A 21739-nucleotide genomic window follows, 5' to 3' on the forward strand; every position below is an offset into this window, starting at 1 on the left:
CTGTGCTCGGGGGGAGCCGTGCCTATCGGCTCTGCAGAGCCCCTTGCACCGCAGAGCCCCCTGCACCACGCTGCTGCCTCTGTATTAGAGGCAGCAGTGTGGGACAGCAGGTAGGAGCCAGTCTGCACACAAGTCAATTTTTGATACAGGCAGTCCCCGAGTTACGCGGATCCGACTTATGTCGGATCCGCAGTTACGAACGGGGCCCTTCCTCTCCCTGGTCTCCAGCAGACCAGGGAGAGGAAGCAAAGCGGCGGAACACGTCTGGGCTGTCAGCTGGCCGCGTGTTCCGCCGCTCTGCTCTGCTCTGCTCCCCCTCCCCCTGGTCTGCAGACCAGGGGGAGGGGGAGCAGAGCAGAGCACGCGGCCAGCTGACAGCCCAGACGCGTCTGGGCTGACAGCTGGCCGTGTGTTCCGCCGCTCTGCTCTGCTCTGCTCCCCCTCCCCCTGGTCTGCAGACCAGGGGGAGGGGGAGCAGAGCAGAGCAAAGCCACGGAGCCCGAGGGCAGCAGGATAGCCACGGCACGTCTGGGCTCTCCCGCTGCCTCCGTGCTCTGCGGCTTTGCTCCGGACACCTGTGGTACAGCAGCTGGGGCGCTGCCGTTTGGTCCCGTAGCGCTGCTCTGGGCGCCACTGGACCAACCCAGCAGCACCCCAGCTGCTCTGCCCCAGGTGTCCCCAAGTCAGCAGCTGCTGAAAATGACCAGTGGCTGACTACAGGAAGCCCCTGCCCCAGGCTTCCTGGAATCAGCCGCTGATCAGTTTCAGTAGCAGCTGACTTGGGGATGCCTGGGGTTCTTAAGTTGAATCTGTATGTAAGTCAGAACTGGCGTCCAGATTCAGCCACTGTTGAAACTGATCAGTTTCAGCAGCGGCTGAATCTGGACGCCAGTTCCGACTTACATACAGATTCAACTTAAGAACAAACCTACAGTCCCTATCTTGTACGTAACCCGGGGACTGCCTGTACAGAGGCAGCAGCGCAGAGTGATAGGGGGCTCCCCAGGAGAGGGGCCGGGAGCACACTGTCTGCTGGCTCCCTCCCAGGGAATATTTTAATAACCACGTAACAGCTTAAAAAATGGTTGCAGCTACATGATTACTAAAATAACCAATACCTAACATCCCTAACAAAAAATATACTGATTCATCGAGGTCATTGTTAAAATTTATTTCAAACATCGTAAGCTTTATATTTTCAGTGTTGTTGTTTTTACTCTCAGAATTGAGAAAATTTGGATTATGAGGAGGTATAACATCTTCACACTATACCCAACCTTATTAATTAAGGAAACTCAGTTCAGAGATGTGGAATAGATGACGTGACAAATTGCTGACATTTCTGAATTATTACAAATAGAAAACATAACAGGCATTATGTAGATTTTATTTAAATGGATATAATTTATTTTGCCAACAGAGTTCTTTGCATTCCTGGCTACATAATTGTGACAGATGACCTTATGGTCAATATTTACAGCAGCAGTGTGCCTGGTACTTGTTTAGATTAGAATACTTAAAGCCTTTCTAAGGCACCAACTGCAGTTGAAGTCTCATAACTTCTGAACTTGTTTTTTCTGCATTAATAATATTTCATACTCTTTTATTGTCAGGATTAAAATGTTTAAACATCCTAAAATATGCCAATATGATCGTTGTAAGCCATATTTTGATTAATTATGTCAATTGTATTAATTTAAAAATGTGTACAGAATATATGAGGGTTGTGGTTTTTTTCCTGCTTAATACATGCTGAAGAGCAAGGCAACCAACTGTTTACGATGCGCTTGTTAAAGCTTCAACACTTAAAACCTGGAAAGAATATTTAAAAGGTAGAAAAAGAAGTTTGTGTTCTCTGTAACAAATAGATGACCTTCAAAAAGTTAATTGTCAGAAATAAAATTCCTTTTATTACAGACCTACACCGTTTATTTTGTTCAGATCCCTTGAGCATTGTCCACAATAATTGAAGGTTACTTTTAGGGACAATTAGTTGACTACTTTTCTTAAATTCAAAAAGTGATCTTGTGCTTAAAAAGGTTGGAGATCACCGGGTTCAGAACTTAAATTAAGTGCAATCCAGGATCTACCTCAAATCCAAACACCCTTGCCCCACCTTCTTCCCACCCTAAGGCCCTGCATCTGCTCACTCCATCCTCCCTCCCTTGCCCACCCTCATTCACTTTTATAAGGCAGAGAGCTGAGGTACAGGAGAGGGAGATACAGTCTCTGATCTTGAGCTAAAGGATTTGGAGTATGGGAAGGGTTCTGAGCTGAGCCTGGGGTAGGAAGTTGAGGTGCAGGAAGGTGGTTCAAGGTGCAGGCTCTGGGAGGGAGTTTGAGTGCAGGGGGGACTCGGAGCTAGGACTGGAATTTGGGTTACAGGAGGGGTTCGGAATTCAGGCTCCAGTTAGGCACCACTTACCACAGATGGCTTCTGGATGGTGGTACAGCGGTGCTAAGGCAGATTCCCCCCTACTCTGTCCCTGCACTACTCCCAAAAGCAGCCAGCAAACTCTCTTCATCCCCGTCCCTCCTCTCCTCTGTGGAGATGGGGCATGGAAGGAAGATGGGCACCCAGATATCAGCACCCCCTCCTCTTCTTTCCATGCCTTGCTCAACAAGCAGGAAGCTCCCAAGGGGTGGGAGTCAGCTCCAAGGCAAAGGGCGGGGGCAGGTGAAGTGCTGGCACTTGATAGCCTCCTGGCCAAACCTGTCAAGATCACTTGTCAAAGACTCCAAGATCTACTGGTTGGTGACCACTGGCCTATATCAAGATTTGGTTACTAGTCGACTAGGATGGTTTAATAGATATCAGTTTTGATCTAAATGGTATAATACAATCTTAGTCTGAGATATTCCAGATGTTACTCCTGAGACCACCCCAGTATTTTTGTATTTGTACTTAGTATTAAAAGTGAATGGGAAATTAACTTGGCAGTCACACAAGACTTCCAAATAAACATTAATATTTTCTTACTGAAAATGTGTTCTCGTGACCAAATCAGGTATTCCCTTGCTGTGTATGCAAGATCTGGAAAGTCAAAGAATCATAATGTATTTACATTTTGGAGCAGAAAGGGGAAGATTAGAGATGCAACAGCAGGAAATTTTGAATCACTTTGTGCTGTGCAGTACAGGCAGTCCCCGAGTTATGCGGATCCAACTTACGTAGGATCCGCACTTACGAACGGGGCTTTCTCGCCCCGGAGCTCGCAGGCAGCGGGACCACCCAGAGCGCAGCGGTCCCGCCACCTCGACCTCTGGGGCGAGAAAAGCTGCTCCCGGTGCCCCTGGTCTGCTGGGGACCGTCTCCAGCAGACCAGGGACACCTGGAGCAAAGCCGGAGAGGCGGAGGGGTCCCGCGCCTCTGAGGCTTTGCCAGAGCAAAGCCTCAGAGGCACGGCACCCCGCTGCCGCTGCGGCTTTGCTTCCCGGTGTCCCTGGTCTGCTGGAGACGGTCCCCAGCAGACCAGAGGCACCGGGAGCAAAGCGGCAGCGGCAAAGCCCCAGAGCAAAGCCTCAGAGGCGCGGCACCCCGGCGCTGCTGTCGCTTTGCTCCCGGTGCCCCTGGTCTGCTGGGGACCGTCTCGAGCAGACCAGGGACACCTGGAGCAAAGCCGGGAGGCAGAGGGGTCCCGCGCCTCTGAGGCTTTGCCAGAGCAAAGCCTCAGAGGCACTGCACCCCGCCGCCACTGCGGCTTTGCTCCCCGTGTCCCTGGTCTGCTTGGGGGAGGGGGAACTGCTAGGGAGATGTGGAGCAAAGCCCCGGGCCTGTGGTAGAGCAGGTGGGACGCTGCCGGTTGGTCCTGCAGCACCGCTCCTTGGCGCTACTGGACCAACCCGGCAGCACCCCAGCTGCTATGCCCCAGGAGTCCTGATTCAGCCGCTGATGATCAGTTTCAGCAGGGGCTGAATCAGGACACCTGGGGCAGAGCAGCTGGGGTGCTGCTGGGTTGGTCCAGTAGCGCCGAGGAGCGGCGCTACTGGACCAACCCGGCAGCACCCCAGCTGCTCTGCCCCAGGCGTCCCCAAGTCAGCCGCTGCTGAAACTGACCAGTGGCTGACTACAGGAAGCCCCTGCCCCGGGCTTCCTGGAATCAGCCGCTGATCAGTTTCAGCAGCAGCTGACTTGGGGATGCTTGGGGTTCTTAAGTTGAATCAGAACTGGCGTCCAGATTCAGCTGCTGTTGAAACTGATCAGTTTCAGCAGCGACTGAATCTGGACGCCAGTTCGGACTTACATACAGATTCAACTTAAGTACAAACCTACAGTCCCTATCTTGTACGTAACCCGGGGACTGCCTGTACTGACATCCTGCAGCAAAATGCTGGCAGAACTGGTAAGTCTGCAACTGAACGGAACCACTGGCTTTAAGCCTTTTGTTTAGAGGAAGACAGTGAGTATTATTGTTCTAGCTTTTGGTGTTCTACTGTTGTGTTTGGGTTGGGAAGAAGATTAGTTGCCTTCTGATTAAGGCTGTCAAGTGACTAAAAAACTCCCACCATTAATTGTTCAATTAATTGTGCTGTTAAAAAATAAAGTACTATTTATTTAAATATTTTTTGGATATTTCCATATTTTCACATATGTTGTCAGTTACAATGCAGAATCCAAAGTGTATAGTTCTCACTATTTTTGATTTATAAATATTTGCACTGTGGAAAAAAACCAAAATAAATAGCATCTTAGTTCACCTAATACAAGTACTATGGTGCAGTCTCTTCATCATGAAAGTTGAATTTATGAATTTAGACTAATGTACAAAAAATAACTGCATTCAAGAGCCTACAAGCCCACTCAGTCGTACTTTTTGTTCAGCCAGTCGCTTGGACAAACAAGTTTGTTTATATTTGAGGGAGGTAATGCTGATAAGCTTCTTGTTTACAATGTCAGCTGAAAATGAGAATAGGCATTGGCATGGTACTGTTGTAGCCAGCATCGCAAGATATTTTAATGCCAGATGCAGTAAAGATTCATATGTCCCTTTGTCACAATTCTAGAGGACCTATATTCATGCTGCTGCTGCTAATAATCCAAAGCAGTGTGAACCAGTGCATGATTATTTTAATAATCTGAATCAGATACCACCCCAGAAGGTTGTTATCCTCTTTTGTAGAGCCGAGGGGGGAGAGAGAGAGGAAGTGTTATTTCTGCATTGGGATTTTGGAAAGCATGTTCCACATAGTGTCTCCAGATTCTTAAACCTTGGTTCAAGTGATGTAGCTCTCTTTAGAAATTTCACATTGGTACCTTCTTTGCATTTTGTTAAATTTGTATTGTAAGTGATTCTTAAAATAAACAATGTGTACTAGGTCGTCGTCATCATCATCCTCTTCCAAGACTGCCGTAACATACGGTACGTCTAGACTAAAAGCCTCTTTCAAAAGAGATCGTCTAGTCATCCGCAAGACTTTCAAAAAAGCAGATCGCTTTTTTGAAAGAGAGCACCCAGGCAATCTGGACGCTCTCTTTCGAAAAAGCCCTGTTTGTGTTCAAGAATGCCTTTTTTTCAAAAGAGCTCTTTCGAAAAAAAGGCATTCTTTCTCGTAAAATGAGGTTTACCACTGTCGAAAAAACAGCTGCGTTCTTTCAATTTAATTTGGAAAGAACGCAACAGCAGTCTAGATGCATGTGAAGTTTTTTCAAAAAAAGGCTACTTTTTTCGAAAAAACTGTAATCTAGACATACCCACATTGTGCCAAATATATTATGGCTAAAACACAGAGCAGGAGATGTACAATTCTCCACCAAGGAGTTCAGCCACAAATTAACACATTTTTTTAAATGAGAGTCATCAGCATGTAAGCATGTCTTCTGGAATGATGGATGAAGCAAGAAGGGGCATAAGAATGTTTAGCATATTTGGCACGTAAATAATTTGTGACGTCTGCTACAAAAGTCCCATGTGAACACCTCTTCACTTTCTGGTGATGCTGTAAATAAGAAATGTGCAGCATTCTCTCCCATAAATGTAAACAAACTTGTTTGTCTTAGTGAGCAGTTGAACAAAAAATTGGATTGAATGGACTTGTAAGCTCTAAAGTTTAACATTTGTTTTGTTTTTTTAAAGTTACAAATATAAACTTTTGTTATGTAAGTTGCATTTTCATGATAGTTTGCACTTATCAGATTAATTGAAAAATACTATTACAACTTTTACAATACAAATACTTAATAAAAATAGTATAGAATAAGCACTGTATACTTTATAGTCTGTGCTACAATTGAAATAAATATATTTGAAAATGTGGAAGAAAATCATTAAAAAATATTTAATAAATTATAGTTGTCATTCTGTTTAACAGTAGTATAAGTGATTAATAGTGGTTAATTTTTTTAAATCATGTGAGTTCTGTGATTGCCTCTCCTATTTTCTATATTCCCTGAAACAACCCTTCCTCATGTTTCATAAGGGTTTGATTATTATTCCAGGGAGAATTCCACACTAAACAATTAAAAATTCTGTGCACAATATGTAAATTTTTGGATATTTGTCAAGTAATGCAATATAATCACTCTGGTTTCAATTCTTTTGGTAATTTCTAGGGCTGTCAAGCGATTAAAAAAAAAAAAAGTATCGCGATTAAACATGTACACCTCTCCTTTGAAATGCCGCTGTGGCATTTCAACGGGACAGCGCTGCATGGAGCCCAGGTGATCAGCTAGATTCCCTAGCTGATCCTGGGCTCCGCGTTGCACTGCCCCTTGGAAATGCTGCCCCACTGCTTCAAAAGGGCAGCACATTAGGAGCCCGGGATCAGCTGGAGTGCCCAACTACCCTGTGTTCTGCTGCTGCGCAGAGCCCAGGATCAACTGGCCAGTCCCCAGCTGACCCTTTAAAATGCTGCATCTGGCATTTCAAAGGGACAGCTGCCGTGGAGACTGGAGTCAGCTGGGGACTCCCCAGCTGATCCCGGGTTCTGGGGAAATGCTACATGGAGCCTGGTGTCAGCTGGGCAGTCCCCAGCTGATCCTAGGCTCCACTGCCCCTTTGAAACACGCGGAGGCGGTGCTTGAGGGGCAGCTGCCGCACAGCTGATCCCTGGCTCAGCTGTGAGGTGGCTGTTCCTTTGAAATGCTGCTTCTGTGCATTTCAGAGGGGGCAGTGGAGCCCGGGATCAGCTGGGGAGTTGGCGCCACATTGCGCTGCCCCTTTGAAGTGCTGCAGCGGCACTTCAAAGGGGCAGAGCAGCATTAATGCCTGTGATTAATGTGTTAATCCTGGACTATGTTAATTGCAGGTATTAACACATGTCAATTGACAGCCCTGGTAATTTCTTTAAACTACAGTACAATGAATGGGGAGCATGGAAGGAAATCCTCAACTTTCTCCGCCCCCCCTTTGTGTAATAGGTTTTATCCTTTGATTCCCAAGTCCTAACTAGAAATAAATTCACAATTTTATATTGGCTGTTGACGATCTCCAGAAAGGAAGTATCAAACAGTTCATGAAGCACATTTTGGTAGCAATTTCTTTTAGTCTGAAAACATTGCTAGTTCTAATCACTAATTCCACATAAGCATTTATAAGGCCATACTGCCCTTTACACGCTTCTGGCAATGTAATGGAACCTTCAGATTTTTACACCTTCTTCATTTTCCTGGGGGGAGTCTCAAAGATAATGAGAACAATTCACTAAGGGGGCAAGTGGCTACATTTCTGTTCTGCCTGCTATATTTCTTTTCTTCCTGTTGAAGTATCCTTTTTTTGCAGTATTGTAGCTGTGTTGGTCCATTTCATGAAAGGAACCTTGCATAATGCTTTAAAAAACTGAAGAGCATAACTTTGCTAGACTCTAACATCACAGACTCAATAAAAAGACACTGGATTTATGGTTCAATAGTATGTTGCATTTTGTTCTAACTCTCCTTTGTCTTATGACTGTAAGGTATTAACTGCCACTTCGCTTTCAATGGTCCCTTTCAACATGTTAATTCCTTTGCTGAAGTGGATTGTGCCCACGAAAGCTCATGATACCATCTATATGTTTTGTTAGTCTCTATGTGCTGCAAGACTATTTATTGTCTAAGTTTTTCCTTTGCTTAATGGTCTGTTTCACCTTGGCTGTGTCTACACTGGGCCACATATTCCGGAAAATCAGCCGCTTTTCCGGAATAAGCTGCGAGCTGTCTACACTGGCCCTTGAATTTCCGGAAAAGCAACCATGCTCTACTGTACAAAATCAGCCGCTATTCCGGAAAAACTATTCTGCTTTCGCTCGGGCATAAGTCCTTATTCCGGAACACTGTTCCGGAAAAGGGCCAGTGTAGACAGCCCAATAGTCTTTTCCGGAAAAGCGCATCTACATTGGCCACAGACGCTTTTCCGGAAAAAGGGCTTTTCCGGAAAAGCAGCCTGCCAATGTAGAAGCTCCTTTTCCGGAAAAACTGAAAACGGAATAGTATTCCGTTTTAAGTATTTCCAGAAATTCATGCCAGTGTAGACACAGCCCTTGTGTATAGTTGTGGCGCTCTGAGTACCTTCCCCAGATCTGGCAAGGAAGAACTCTGTAGGCTCAAAAGTTTGTCTGTTTCACCAACAGAAGTTGGTCCAATAAAAGATTATTACCTCACCTATCTTAAATCTCATTGGGTATGTCTACACTTACCTTCTAGTTCGAACTAGGGAGGCAAATGAAGCATACTGAAGTTGCTAATGAAGTGCGGGATTTAAATATCCCGTGCTTGATTAGCATATTCGTGGCTGGTGGCCATTTTAAAAAGCTGGTAGCCCGAATTAACTCGCCGCGTGTAGACATGGTAGTCTGATCCAAAACCCTTCCCTCGAATTAACTGTTACTCCTCATTGCACGAGGAGTATTTTGGGAATAGCAAAAGCAGTGTTCTGTACTAGCTTTTTCACATAACTGTCATCTTCCTGCTATAGATAGTTCCTGAACTTGTTCATTCATGGTAGAATTTGTGACAACTGAGAACTAATTTAAGACGTGTAAGCAAGTTTGACCTCACTTGAAATGATTTTTAGACCTGAATTCTGTCTACTGTGCATATTCAATAACATGTTTTTTTTAATTGTCCCTCTGTTCCCTGTTTCACTCTCTACTCTGGTCTGTTTCCCTGTACCTTTGGCTCACAGCAGTCTGCCACAGTCACCTCTATCAAATCTATGCTCATAATTTCCAGATCTTATGGTGTCTTGTGTGCACTTAAGACTCATTTGATGTTTACTGGATGCCAGATCAAGTTCTGTCAAAAACTGAATTAATTATTCTCCCTTTCCCATGTGTCATCAAACTTGGTGTTATATTTAGCTGCTTTCTCTTCTCTGTTATAATCTTGATCACTAAATTCTATCAATTTTGTCCCTGTTGTTGAAGTTGCTCTTTCATCAGCCCACACTATAAAAACCTTGTTCAGTCCTAAATCTTGCACATCATCTCTTTAGCTGTTCTAACACTTGAATCACCTTCAGTTACATTCCCTCACTGTGTAGTGAAACACCAGTGGCTGAAGCGGGTTGGGGCAGTCCAGAGCTTTGGTCAGGAGACATGCAGATAATCTGGTAATTGGGAGGCCAGTTGACATTAAAGGCAATCCAGGGCAAGGGGGCAGTAGTTTGGAGATCCAATCCAAGGGACTAGGTTGTCAGGATTGGAAGGCAAAGTCAGGTGAGCTGATTAGGCAGCATGGCAGAGAGGTCTAGGTAACAACCAGCAGGCAACGACTTATTACTCAGTTTCCACTTCCTGTTGGAGTCTTTATATAATCCAGATATCAGGTGGGAATGCTTTCTGGCCAGCTAATCAGGGTTTTTTGGTATGGTTGCTATGAAGTTGTAGACCTTTGCACTAAGACTGCTGGTTGGAACATTGATTCAGCAATACTGTCATGGCACAGAGTCCATGGATTTGATTCCAAGGTCCAGACATCACCCACTCCCTCAGGGTAACATTGAGATACTGAGGGACCAGGTTTATCTAGGTGGGCTTTATGGAAGGCTCTGAACTTTTGGGGACTTTGCACCTATAAGCTCGTTCCTAGGATCACTTCCGTCTGTACCTTTCCCAGTAAATGAGGTATTATATATTTCTTCCTTCGTGTATGGAAGTCTAGGATCTCTAAGGCAAGATACTCTTGGCCTTGGACCAGGAGAGTGGAGGTGATTTTCACTTGGGAAGGAGGTTGTTGAAGAATGGTGTAAGAAGTGAGACCTAGGCTACAAAGTGTACCTTCAGGGACTGGCAAAGTTCAAGTTCAAAAGTAACCAGTTTGATTTGCCTGCGTATCTTGTGGGATTTTAAGTACTTGTGGTTCAGTTTGTGTAAGGTACTCGTTTTGAGTTATTTGGCCATTAGCCACATATTCGGCCATACTGGAAATGTAGGTCCCTCCTTCTGAGGATGGTGAGCATGGTGCCTTGGTTGCATTTAAGTTTTGTTTCAACTCTTCAGATGTTTGCATATGACAAACCAGAGCTAAGGTCTGAGGTGATGTAATTTGGGAGACTAGAGCAGGGGTCCCCAAACTTTAAGCTGCAAGGGCTACACCACTTAGTGTTGTTCTCTTGGTGGGCTGGAGCAGGTCAATTATAGGAAATAATATGTACCAGATGTGTGTAAGACATCCTGCCCTGAAGAGCTTATAGGTAACCTAGACAAGACAGCAGAGGGAGAAAATTGGTAAGTGTGGGCAGTTATTTTATCTCGCGAGTGTGCACGAGGGATTTTAAATATCAGGTAATTGAATAGTCAAGTAACCTCATGAATTCTTATCAGTTAGATGACTATTCTATAATCCCCAGGGGCAGGGCTGGCAGCCAGTGTAGGGCAGAGTGTCTGCCTTCCTGATAGGGGAGCCAGGTGTGATGTAGTGTCAGTACCTTGCTGGTTGCTATGCTTGAGCTGTGGATGACCCCTACTGGCCTCTGCCTGTAAGCACTGCCTCGCTGGGGGTGCCTTGAGGGCCCCCATGACAGTGACCGAATCGGTCCTACCGGTTAATGGAAGGGATGGAATAAAGGAAGTGAGTGTTGGGGCAAGGGGCAGTTTTTGGGATGTAACCATGAAGGAGACCGACTAAGGGAGCTGGGAGTCTAGGGGCCCAGGTACCCTATCTCAAGGGGTCTGAGGCATCCTGGCCCAGACTCCTGTAGCTACGTCACGTCTATGCTGTGCTCTATCCTGGAGAAGCAATAAACCCTCTCTATTCTACTGGCTGGCAGAGTCTGTTCTCGCTGCTATGGGGCTGCAGGATTGGGGGGAATCCCGACACGCCATCACACCAGGAAGATAGGGGATAAGGATGATAAAATGTTATCTGGCTAATCCTATAGTTGATACAATTAGTATCGACTATATGATTAGTCAATAAGCACCTCTGCAGAGCCACAGTGGACATAGCTCCGCAGGCACCAATTCAAGCTGGGACTGACCAGTCCTGGCTCATGCTGGCTCCGAAACCACCTGCCACTAGGGTCTTGCTACATTTAAAATGCAGAGACGTAGCGATCAGCATGAGCTGGGACTACTTGTTTGTGGCGCACTGCAGAGGCGCCTGCAGTGTGAACTGGCGTGAGTGGGGACTGAAGCAATCTCCACTCGTGCTCTTTTCCGCTACGCCTCTGCCTCCCCTGTCCCCCACAGAGATGGTGCTGGGGGGAACCTGCTCTTCCCCCCCCCCCCACCTCTCTCTGATAGAGGCAGCAAAGGGGGGGGAGAGAAGTGACTAATCGAGTCAGCTATCCAATAAGCATTTGTTTATCATATAGTTGACTAGTTGCTTAGATCCCTAGTAGGTGACAGTAAAATCAAATCCTGAAAAAAGATCCAAGCATAGCTGATTTGTCACAAGAGTCACAATGATGGCAGTCTGGGTAGGCCAAACTTGAGCGAATGGCTGTGCAATCCCACGACCCAGGTCACAACTCTAGTCACACAAATTAGGTTTAATCCTGCTCTCCATGGCTGGACCAAAGTAGCATTGCAACCTGGCGCAGAGATCCAGGCCCTGTAGGCTGCACATCATAGGAGCTGCTGGTGTGGTGAGAGTGCTGGGCGGGGCCCATGGTGCCTCTCCCCCCTGACTTGAGGGTGGAACCTGACTGTAACAACCACAGAGTCTGTGCTCTCAAGCCATTTACAGGGTTGTGACAGGCTGTCAAGGCCCAGTCCCCACTCTAGCAAGATGAATGCAGAAGTGGGGGTCTGCAAAAGTACCCCAAAACCTTATCTTTCCAGGCTTTGGTATAAAGCTTCCCCCCAAAAATCTTAAAAACCTAGATTTTTGGGGATAAAAATCTGCTGCCACCACCCAAGTAATGATGGTAAACCCAGGGAAGAAATCACTTGGGAAATCTCAGCCCTAAAGTAAAACCAGGACACACGGAAATTAACCAATACCAGGTTAATAAAAAAAGAGAGAGAGAACTTTTATTATCACCACAATGCTCCTGTTACAAGCATAATGACTAGATGGAAAAGTCACCAATTAATATACTCATGGGGAGACCCTCCATGGACCAAGAGCTTAGTTACAAAGGAGAGGAAAACCCATTTTTAAATGCACAGACATCAGATTCCTATTCCCAATCCGTAAAACAATAAAACCTAACGGATTTATCTACACTTTACCCTACTTACAGATAGTGAAGAGTCTTTTCTTGGAGAGAGAGACATGTCTTATCTCCCTCAGCATCGGGAGAGAAACTGACCAGGGACAAAGGAGGGAAAACCCAAAATTTCTTTTGTCCCAGTTTGAAATCCCTACCTGCATTTTTATTGCTGCTACCTGGCTTAGGTATAATTAACCTAAGACTGCTACCTGGCTTAGGTATAATTAACCCCCTAGTCTCCAGGTTGCTGGCCATCTCTCATGATCAGGACTCAACAAATAATACAATCTACTCGCCTGGGATGAGTAGATTGCAACCTGGAAGAGCTGGGTTTGGGCAATTGTTCTGCGCATGCGCAGAACAATCTTCACATGCGCATATATCTGAGGGTACACAGAGGTCTTCCAGAAGGTACATCAGCTCACCTAGTTTTACAAGAGGCTACATGCAAAGCACTAGTATAGTCAGTACAAACTGATATTTCATGCAGAATAATGATTTTGTATTTTTATGTCTGGTTTTGTAAGCAAGTAGCTTTTAAATGAGGGTAAATTTGGGGTAAATTTGGGGGATATGCAAGACAAATCAGACTTTTGCAAGGGATATAGTTGAATGATTGATAGCCATTGTTCTAGATAATGCCCACAGGTCTTGAAAGCTGCTTTGATGGCAAGTAGCTTCTTGTCTGAAATCTAATAATTATGTCTGGCAGGGCAGACCACAGGGAAACTTTTTTGTTGAGACCCTGTTTGTGACAGCACTGGCTGGCGAAATTAGAGGAGTCAGTTTCCAAGTTGAGTGACGGTCTTGGGCCACAGTGTTTGAGGATAGGCATAGTCATGAATCCTGTCTTCAAATGTTTGAATTCTCTTTGGGCTTCTAATTCCAAGCAAACTTGGCGAGGTTCCAGAGCAAAGATATTATAAGGGGCAGGATTCAGAAGTAGTCATGTATAAAATGTCTCTAATAATTTGCATATCCATTGAAGTATCTAACTTCTCAAATGCTTCATGGCATTAATCAATCGCAGTGCTTCCACCTTTTTGATATCCATGCAAGCTCTCTTGACAGTCAGAATGTAGCCTAAGAATTCAGTGGTGGACTGCTTGAAGATGCATTTCTCAAGTTTTGCATGGAGCCCATGTTGGCAACATTTTTTTAGAATGCTATGCATGTGCTGGTTATACATAGATTTTTCCATCGACTAGTCGGTTAGTCAATAAGCGGGGTAGCCGCTGTGGGATTAACTCCTGTCCCGGGGAGTTAACCCTGCTGCAGCTCTGCCTTTTAAATGTAGAGGCAGCAAGTGGGGGGAAGCAACTAGTCAAGGGACTAATGCACTAGTCACTTACATCCCTTGTGTAGAGACCAGGTCAGGCTGAATTGGAAGAACTCGTGTTGCTCCCCAACCATCACTTCCAAAACTGTAGCTTCTTGGTTGACTGAACCAGAGGCAAACAGCGAACCATGGACTGTTTTGACAAAATCAATTGTGGCCTTTGACTGTATGGGTAGCTGAGCCACAACAGAGTCTGTAAAATTTACTCTGGGGCAGGTAATAATCAGGACCTTCTGAAGGAGAAGTACTTGTCAGGAATCTTAGTAAGAATTGTAACAGGAGCTTTATATAGGGACAACTTCTAAGTGTTTTGGGGAGGGGATCATGAGAGTCCAATAGCCTAGATGGGGGGGAAGGCTTTGCCTTCACAAACCACCAAGCATGGCCCCGCCCACACTCCACCCCAGAATGCCTGCTGTAGGTGTTCTGGGGGTGTAGTGTTGCTGCCCTCTGCACCCGTGCTTCAGGGAAGGGAGGCTGGGACCATGCTGCCTCCTCCCTCCCCTGAGCTGGGAGGGCCATGTCACGTGCCAGCTCCCCTCCTTTTCCCTCCCTCCGGTTGGGGGGCATGCTCATGGTGTGCTGCTCCACCTCCCTGTGGTGGGGGGGACAGGGCCTTAGCAGAAGGAGTGAGGCTGGAGGTGGGACCTCCTGCAGCCCTACCTTCACCAGCCACCCGTGGAGCGGATGCTTGATAGTGTTGCTGAAGAGGGTTTTCTGGCGCTTTCCTGGTATTGCCCAAGCTCAACCTCTTTATTGTTCCTTGGACTGGTATTTGTCCCAGGGACTTGCCATCTGTGTTCTCAGTTGGGATTGTGCTGAATCAACTTGTATGGACTTAGGAGAGAGGACCTTTGCAGATTTGAATGTAAGACAATATCCCTCTTCTCTCAAGTTGCTGCTCACTGTTTCTTGTATTGGTTCAGATCAAAGCTCAGTAAATGCATCTAGACCCACAAGCTCATCTTTTATTTCCTCACTGAGACCAAGACAGAATTGGTGTAGCTGGGCTGACTTGTTCTAACTGTGTCTGTTGCCAGGCAATGGAAACAAGCTGCATATGTTAGAGCTCATCCTAAGGTTTAATAGAGTCACTGTAAGACTGTCTCTTTTATGTGAGCCCATTGAGGGTCAAAGAAAATTTGCCATAAATGTCCTTAGAAGTTGTCCTAGCTAACCAATATGGGATGATCTAGCCGGAGCAGACTGGACACCCATTTTAGAGCCTTGCTTTTTAAAAGGATGATGATCAGTCCCACTTTTGCCTGGTCTGTCCTGTATGTGTTCGGCTGTGACAGCAAATGGAGTCTGTGCTGCTTCATGAAACCCCAAAACTTGCTGCTGGTCCTGTCATAGCACTCTGGCTAATATGCCATGGGTTCAGGTCAGAAGGTAATGTGGGCTTGGGAAAGGCATTCCTGCTTGTATTTCTATGTTCTGTCCCTGAAGAGCATGGCATTCTGCTCAGAGCTGCTCCATTGTACCCTGTAAGGCGTGGTTCTCCAGCTTGTAAGTGGATAATCTATTCATGGGGGCTTAGCATCCCCTCAAGCTTTTTTTGGAAGCAGGAGGAAGGAAAGAGGGTCCTGGAGCCTTAGCTCCAACCGGAGTCCAGATGTCTACGCTGCAGTTTTATAGCCCCGCAAGCCTGAGTTAGTGGACAAGTTGGCTACGGGTGTTTAATTGCAGTACCTTAAAACTAATTTATATCTTGCAAAGTAAATAGTGATTGGCACTGTACATTTTAAAGGTAGTTTACATTTTACATTTGTTTAAAACTGCATGTGTGTTTTATTTCTAGGGGAAACAGATGCAACTGAAGTTTCTTCCTCTTTTGTAGCTGTGGCTGCAAGTAGTTTAGTAATCTTGGTAATACTGCTTGTGAATTGTGTGTCCTGCTGTAAAGATCCAGAAATAGACTTCAAGGTAAGCAGTGAAGCTAAAAAAGATACAAAAGTAATCTGGGATGGATAATGATATAACTAACATGCAAATGATTCAGAACATCACTATCCAGTGATGGCCAAATTTTGCAGTTGCTTGCATGCTCTGTAATATCAAACACAAATAAGTGCAGATTTGGTGCAGAGTGCACACTACAGCAAGTTACTTGTAATATACTACAGTAAAAAGTTATCAAGTGTATACATTTGCTGCTAATTTTCCTATTTTAATACTTCGCAAGTCTTCCCATTAAAGATCAATTCTTCCTATATGTATCCTATATTTTATTTGTCTAATTGCTATTTTTACATATTGACAGGATTACTGAACTCCTGTTAAGTAATTTGAAGTTACAACCCAACAATAGCTGAACTCTGCCTAAAAATTCTGATCAGCATGCAAATACAGCTGTCTTTGTGACTTCTGTGAATTTTGGGATTACTTTGACTTATTGAAAGCGACGCTTAGGCTCTGCTGCTTTAAGATAATGTAGAAAGATGATCAAGCTATTTACATTATCCTGGGGCAGCATCTTTTGAAATCTTTATGCCAGTAAGATCTTTTCAGCACATCAGGCTAGCAGTGCTTCTACCTTACAACACACTGGTTATTCTTTTCATTCACGATTATTTAAAGCTATTGCTACTGATTATTGATTTTGGAAATTCAGGACCTACTGGGAAACTTATCTTCAAATAAAGTCCCTTTTTAAAAAATGGAAGTGATTTGTTGATGAGAAATTCAAGCTGCTTGAACTACTAGAGAATTGGAAAAGTAATTAAATCGGAATGAATTTTTTTCTCTCTGTTTATAAAAAAAAAAAAACCTTTCCCTGCGGGACATCAGGAGTCCTTACTATGTGACTGCTCTGTGAAATGGGAGGACAGTGGCTGCATCCCCATGCACCCCTATGACCAGCGTCTGCTTGTCTCTGGGCCCCACCCCCAGTTTGCCCAGCCCCTGAGGCTTAGCTCTGCGAGGCCGGGGCTCAGGTGGGCCTGCTGTAAGCTGGGCAGGTCTTGCACCCCAGCCATGTCCCCAGCTGTCCATGGTGGCTTCTTTGTGCTCTGGGCTCACCACAGAAAAAAGCAGCCCCAACAGGCCCATGCAGAAAGGCTGGGGCTCCTGCTCCAGTGGTCAGGGCTGTGCTTCATGGCCCAGTGGTGCTCCTGGGGGGAGGGAGGGGGTAGCTTGACAAATTCGTGGGAAGGGGCAGTGTATGTGTGGGGAGGATAGGGTATATGTAGGGATGGGCAGTGCAGTAAGGGGAGATGGTGGGGGATATAGGAATGGGAGAAGGGTCATGGGCAGTGTGGGGGTGGGGAGATGTTAGGGTAGGATGGGGTTGTAGGAATGGAGGAAGGAGGTGGTGGTAGGCGTAGGCAGGATGGGGTGTAGTGGGGTTAAGGAGGATGATGAGTGCAGGGCAATCAAATGGAAGTACAGGTTGTGGGGGCTGGCCCAGCCTCAGCCCTTCCTGTGGGGGAGGAAGAGTTGGGACTGGCCCAGCACTGGCCTGGCCTTCACCTAGCAGCTGGGAGGGGAGGAGGCAGACTAGGGCTGCCATGCCTCTGCCTGGGCCTCCCTGGCAACCAGGAGGAGAGCTGAGGCTGCCTACCCCCCCAGAGATGGGGTTGGCGAGCTCAGTGAGCAAGGGGCACCATTCCCTAGTATTTTAAAAAAAGCAAAATCCCTTAAATATATTATAACACACATTACAGTTTCCTCTGGATGGGGGGTAGAGGGGGATCACTCCTGAGCTAATGATTTTTGATGTAGTCAAGTTTGCATGTTTAAATCTGATGAAGCGTATTAGTCTTCCACTTTGAAGGCAGTAAAATTCTTTATGCTGGTTTCCTAACATCTTTGCCTTTACAGGAATTTGAAGATAATTTTGATGATGAAATAGATTTTATACCACCAGCAGAAGATACCCCATCTGTTCAGTCTCCAGCAGAAGTATTTACTCTTTCAGTTCCAACCATTGCTTTACCAGCTCCGTCCCAGGTTCAGCCTCCTGCAGGTGATGTAAACTTTTTCTTGCTATGAAACTGAAGATGACCAAGTGATAGTTATTTAGTATTCTAGTATCTGAAGTATAGTGTTTGTGTGTACATCTTTATACTGTACATATTACACAAATGTATTGTTTATTTACTAAAATGTTTACTGACAGTGTCTAGGAAAATATTTTTGTAAGTCACTTTTATTGCAGCATAAGTATTTTATGAGATCCAAAGAAAATGTTTGTTAGATACAAAATAAAATGTATTCATATTTCCTCTTTAGAAATCAACTCTAAAATTGTTTTCAGAATCTAAATTTTCAAAAATTAAAGGGCATAGTAAATATTTTAATATTTTTCTATTCTTAAACTAATGTAAAAAGAGGACTGGATGGGAATATTTAGTTTGGCCAAGTATAATTTTTGCCTCTTAATAATCCTGGTTCATGGAGCTGGGTCTGTTCCCATGAAGCTAGTAGAACTTTAGCCACTGAGGCTATGTCTACACTGCAGGGAAAAGTTGGAAAAAGATATGCAAATTGAGAACTGCAATTTGTTTATCCTTTTCCACTTTTCTTCCGAAAGAGTCTTTTCCTACATTTGGCTTATCTCCTCTTTCACAACAACCCTTCTTCCTCGTAGAATGAGTTTTACAGGGATGCCGAAAAAACATGTCTGCTTTTCCAAAACTTGGAAAAGTTTTGCTACGTCCTTGGATGCAGCAGAGCTTTTCTGGGATATCTCCGGTATCGCAGAAAAGCTCTGCAGTGTAGTTGTAGTCTGACTGACCTGAGAGTAAGATTGGGTTTAATTTTAACAAATTTTGCTGGTGTGTATGTGTGTCTGAAACTTGGCATCTGTAATCATGTTTATCACGCCATTGGTCTATTTTTAGTGTGAACTTTATTTGCTGCAAATTTGTGAGGATGAGAAATGGAATCAGATTTATTTTTTGTCTTTAATTAAAAAGTTTCATGTGTACTTTAAAAAAGGCCAAGTCCCCATAAAGAAAAGTATAGTTACCTTTAATGTAATTGTACCATCTCAAATATTATACACAAATCACTATTTAATATAAAATATGAAAATCATATTTTCATAGCTCATTTCTGATTAATACAAAGAAATCTCTCTGGGAATACATTCATGGCCAACTGCTGGTTTTTAGAGAAAAGACTCAAAGCAGACGTCAGTAACTATCCTTAGTTTTAAAAAGAAAGCTATTAAATAAAAGAGTTCTAGCATTTTTGCGTAAAATACATTATCTTATATTTCATCAATGTGTGTGCTGAATTTTTTTGTATATCTGCTAACTATTAGTGTGGTCTTTCCAGGTTACTAATGATTCCATGGGAGTGTCTAACTTTTCCACAATAACTTTCTCTAGGCAAATGCATGTGCTGGATTTCACCTTTTAAAATGCTTGGGAGTTTTGAAATTAATGGTGAGAATTTGTAGGCCTAGTGATTTCAGGTGGCTTTTTACTCTTGTATATTAGGAGATTTCTATTTTTATACAACTTTTGCAGGCCATTGATCCAAACTATTAGTTATTAGGTAGGAATTGTTTAGGAATGTCTAGGAATTGTCATACCCACCATGTATGAACAATAATCACTGTAATGTAAAGGAGTTTGAGTCCATATGTTAAATCTGTAAGTACTACAGGTACATTAGCCTGATATACTATGAAATTATACTTTTATTGTGGTTCACATATTAGTGAATTGCTAGGCCTTGATACAATGAAATACAATAGCTCCACAAGAACAGTCCTAGTTGAGCATGTTTGGAATTTACATGTTGAAGGAGGCTCAAAGACCCCACCATACCACAGATTAATGACGACTGTTCTCAATGGCTTTGGGTCCAGTTATAAGATGTCTGGGAGTTCTGGTGATTAGCCTTCCTCATCTGCCTATGTAAACAATTCATGAAAAATTTACTTAACTACTGCTAGCTTGAGCACTAATCCTACTGCCATTTCTACAAGTTCACACCACCTTCCATTTAAACGATAAACCATTTGTATACTATGTATAAAATCTTCCTGATTGGTTTTTTAAAATATTACCACTAAGTCTGGCCAAAGTAGAAAAAAATTAACCCTATCAGTGTTTGGTGCAATTTAGTAAATAATACCTTTGTACGGTAATATTAATTCCAGCCTATTTATTGTCACTATTGCATTTGCTTTTCCTCCTTTCCCTTCCTGTCTTCGCTTTCCTTTTCCTTTTTCTTAGATCAGGGTGTGTTTCTTTGAGTTGTTTTCAGCATATTTCTACCATTCTCAGCCACCCTTCTTTTTTTCAGTGTTGTGCTCTGTTCCCTTATATTGTATTTTATTTTCTTACGAAACCATTGTTATCATGTTTCTTTTTATCTTATCAGTCATACTGTCCCATGGTCTACTGGTAGAAATTTCTGCCAGACATCTAAGCCTTAATAGCCAAAAGACTAAACTTACTAGAGGCTAACACTAAAGGTGGGATTTGGGGAAGATCTTGTGTCTAGAGACAACAGGGCCTGGTCTACACTAGGACCTTAGTCTGAAATACCCTGTACCCCCAAGGTTGAATTTGTAAGTGATAGATCCATGCTACCAAGCCTGTTCTGGAATTAGGGGCCACAGTCCTGCTTTTCATGAGGAATAATGCAATTCCTGAACTTGTAAATCTGAAATACTGTTAGTGTGGTTGCTCTGGTGCTGTTAATTCGAAATAATTGGCCTTTGGGAGGCCTTTTGCAGTTCCCCAGAGTGCTTCCTGGGGCTCTAAGTCCGAGATAGTGCATTTCCATTGTAGTCCTGCCTCGGATTACATTTGGTTCTTCCTCATAGTTTGGACACGGAACTTCAAATTTGTAAAATCGGGGTCCCAGAAATCGAACAGTCTTCTAGTGTAGATGTGGCCCAGGTGAAAAGTCAGCCCCACTTTTTAGCTACTATGAAAATGGGGAAGTGCTGGGATTCCTATTAGAGCTCTCTGTTTGGACCCTATTTTTGTGAGCCTAATCTTTATCTGTTTCTGGGTAGGAGGTTTTTAAGATGCCCCTCAACCTCTTGTGTCTTCTCCCATTTGCATTTTGCCAGGGTGAAGGAAGATTGTTCTTCCTTTCCCAAGCCTTTTGGATACAATGAGGCGTGTCTGCTATTCCACTCACCTCCCAGGCTCCATTTAAAACATAGACATTCTTTCTGGTGAACAGGTTTACTGCTTTCCTCTGCTGCTGCTGTTAATTTTTCCAAACATCAGAAAAATGAAAATAACTATCAGTTTCACTGTGTTTCATAAGATTTTGAAAATCAGCAGTGAAACATGACATGGGAAGTTAACTTTCATTGTTCTGTAGGTTGGGGGAAAATATGAGCAGCAGTAAAGGCTATGAATCTGTCTGTAGAAGAAGACAGTGCTATATCAGTTAGCCTTCCTAATATGGGTAGAATATGTCTTCAAAAACTTAAGGACTTGAAACATTTCTTTAAGCTTCACTTCAGCAGAAGCAGATAGGAATCACTTAGCTGGAGTGCTACCAGAGAAAACACTTAGATGGAGTGCCATCAGCTCTTAGTGAGGGAACTTTTTAAGCCATGTGTAAATTAACTTACTATAGATACTCCGTTCTTCTTGTACCCCCCCCCCCAAAAAAAAACCAACAAAAAAACCGAGATTAAAGATCCAGAAAGTGAGGTTTTTGTTTTTTTTGAAAGAGACCGGTTTCCCTTGCTTGCCTTCTTTCTTCACCTGTTAGCTAATATTTGCATTTCCCTTTTTTTTGGTGCTGTTAGTCTCTTTGTACCTGGGTTTGTTTGGGGGGTTTTGCCCTATTGCTTTTAAAAACAAAGTATTCAGAGCTGTAAAGGGAAACTAATTAGGAT

At 44.0% G+C, this 21739-nt stretch overlaps 1 protein-coding gene across 2 annotated transcripts in view; it reads left to right on the forward strand.

Moving 5' to 3' along the window:
• Positions 1 to 21739, forward strand: part of LOC149523552 (serine/threonine-protein kinase LMTK2-like) — a 47079-nt gene that overhangs the window by 17312 nt on the left and 8028 nt on the right. For both annotated transcript variants that reach the window (XM_089782322.1, XM_089782321.1), the window contains exons 2-3: positions 15716 to 15840; positions 17737 to 17881. In XM_089782322.1, the coding sequence (XP_089638448.1) occupies positions 15716 to 15840; positions 17737 to 17881 (270 nt within the window). The remainder of the gene's footprint in view (positions 1 to 15715; positions 15841 to 17736; positions 17882 to 21739) is intronic.

The sequence above is a fragment of the Pelodiscus sinensis genome, chromosome 15, assembly GCF_052426305.1.
Source record: "Pelodiscus sinensis isolate ZL-2025 chromosome 15, ASM5242630v1, whole genome shotgun sequence".
Classification (NCBI taxonomy): Eukaryota; Metazoa; Chordata; order Testudines; family Trionychidae; genus Pelodiscus; species Pelodiscus sinensis.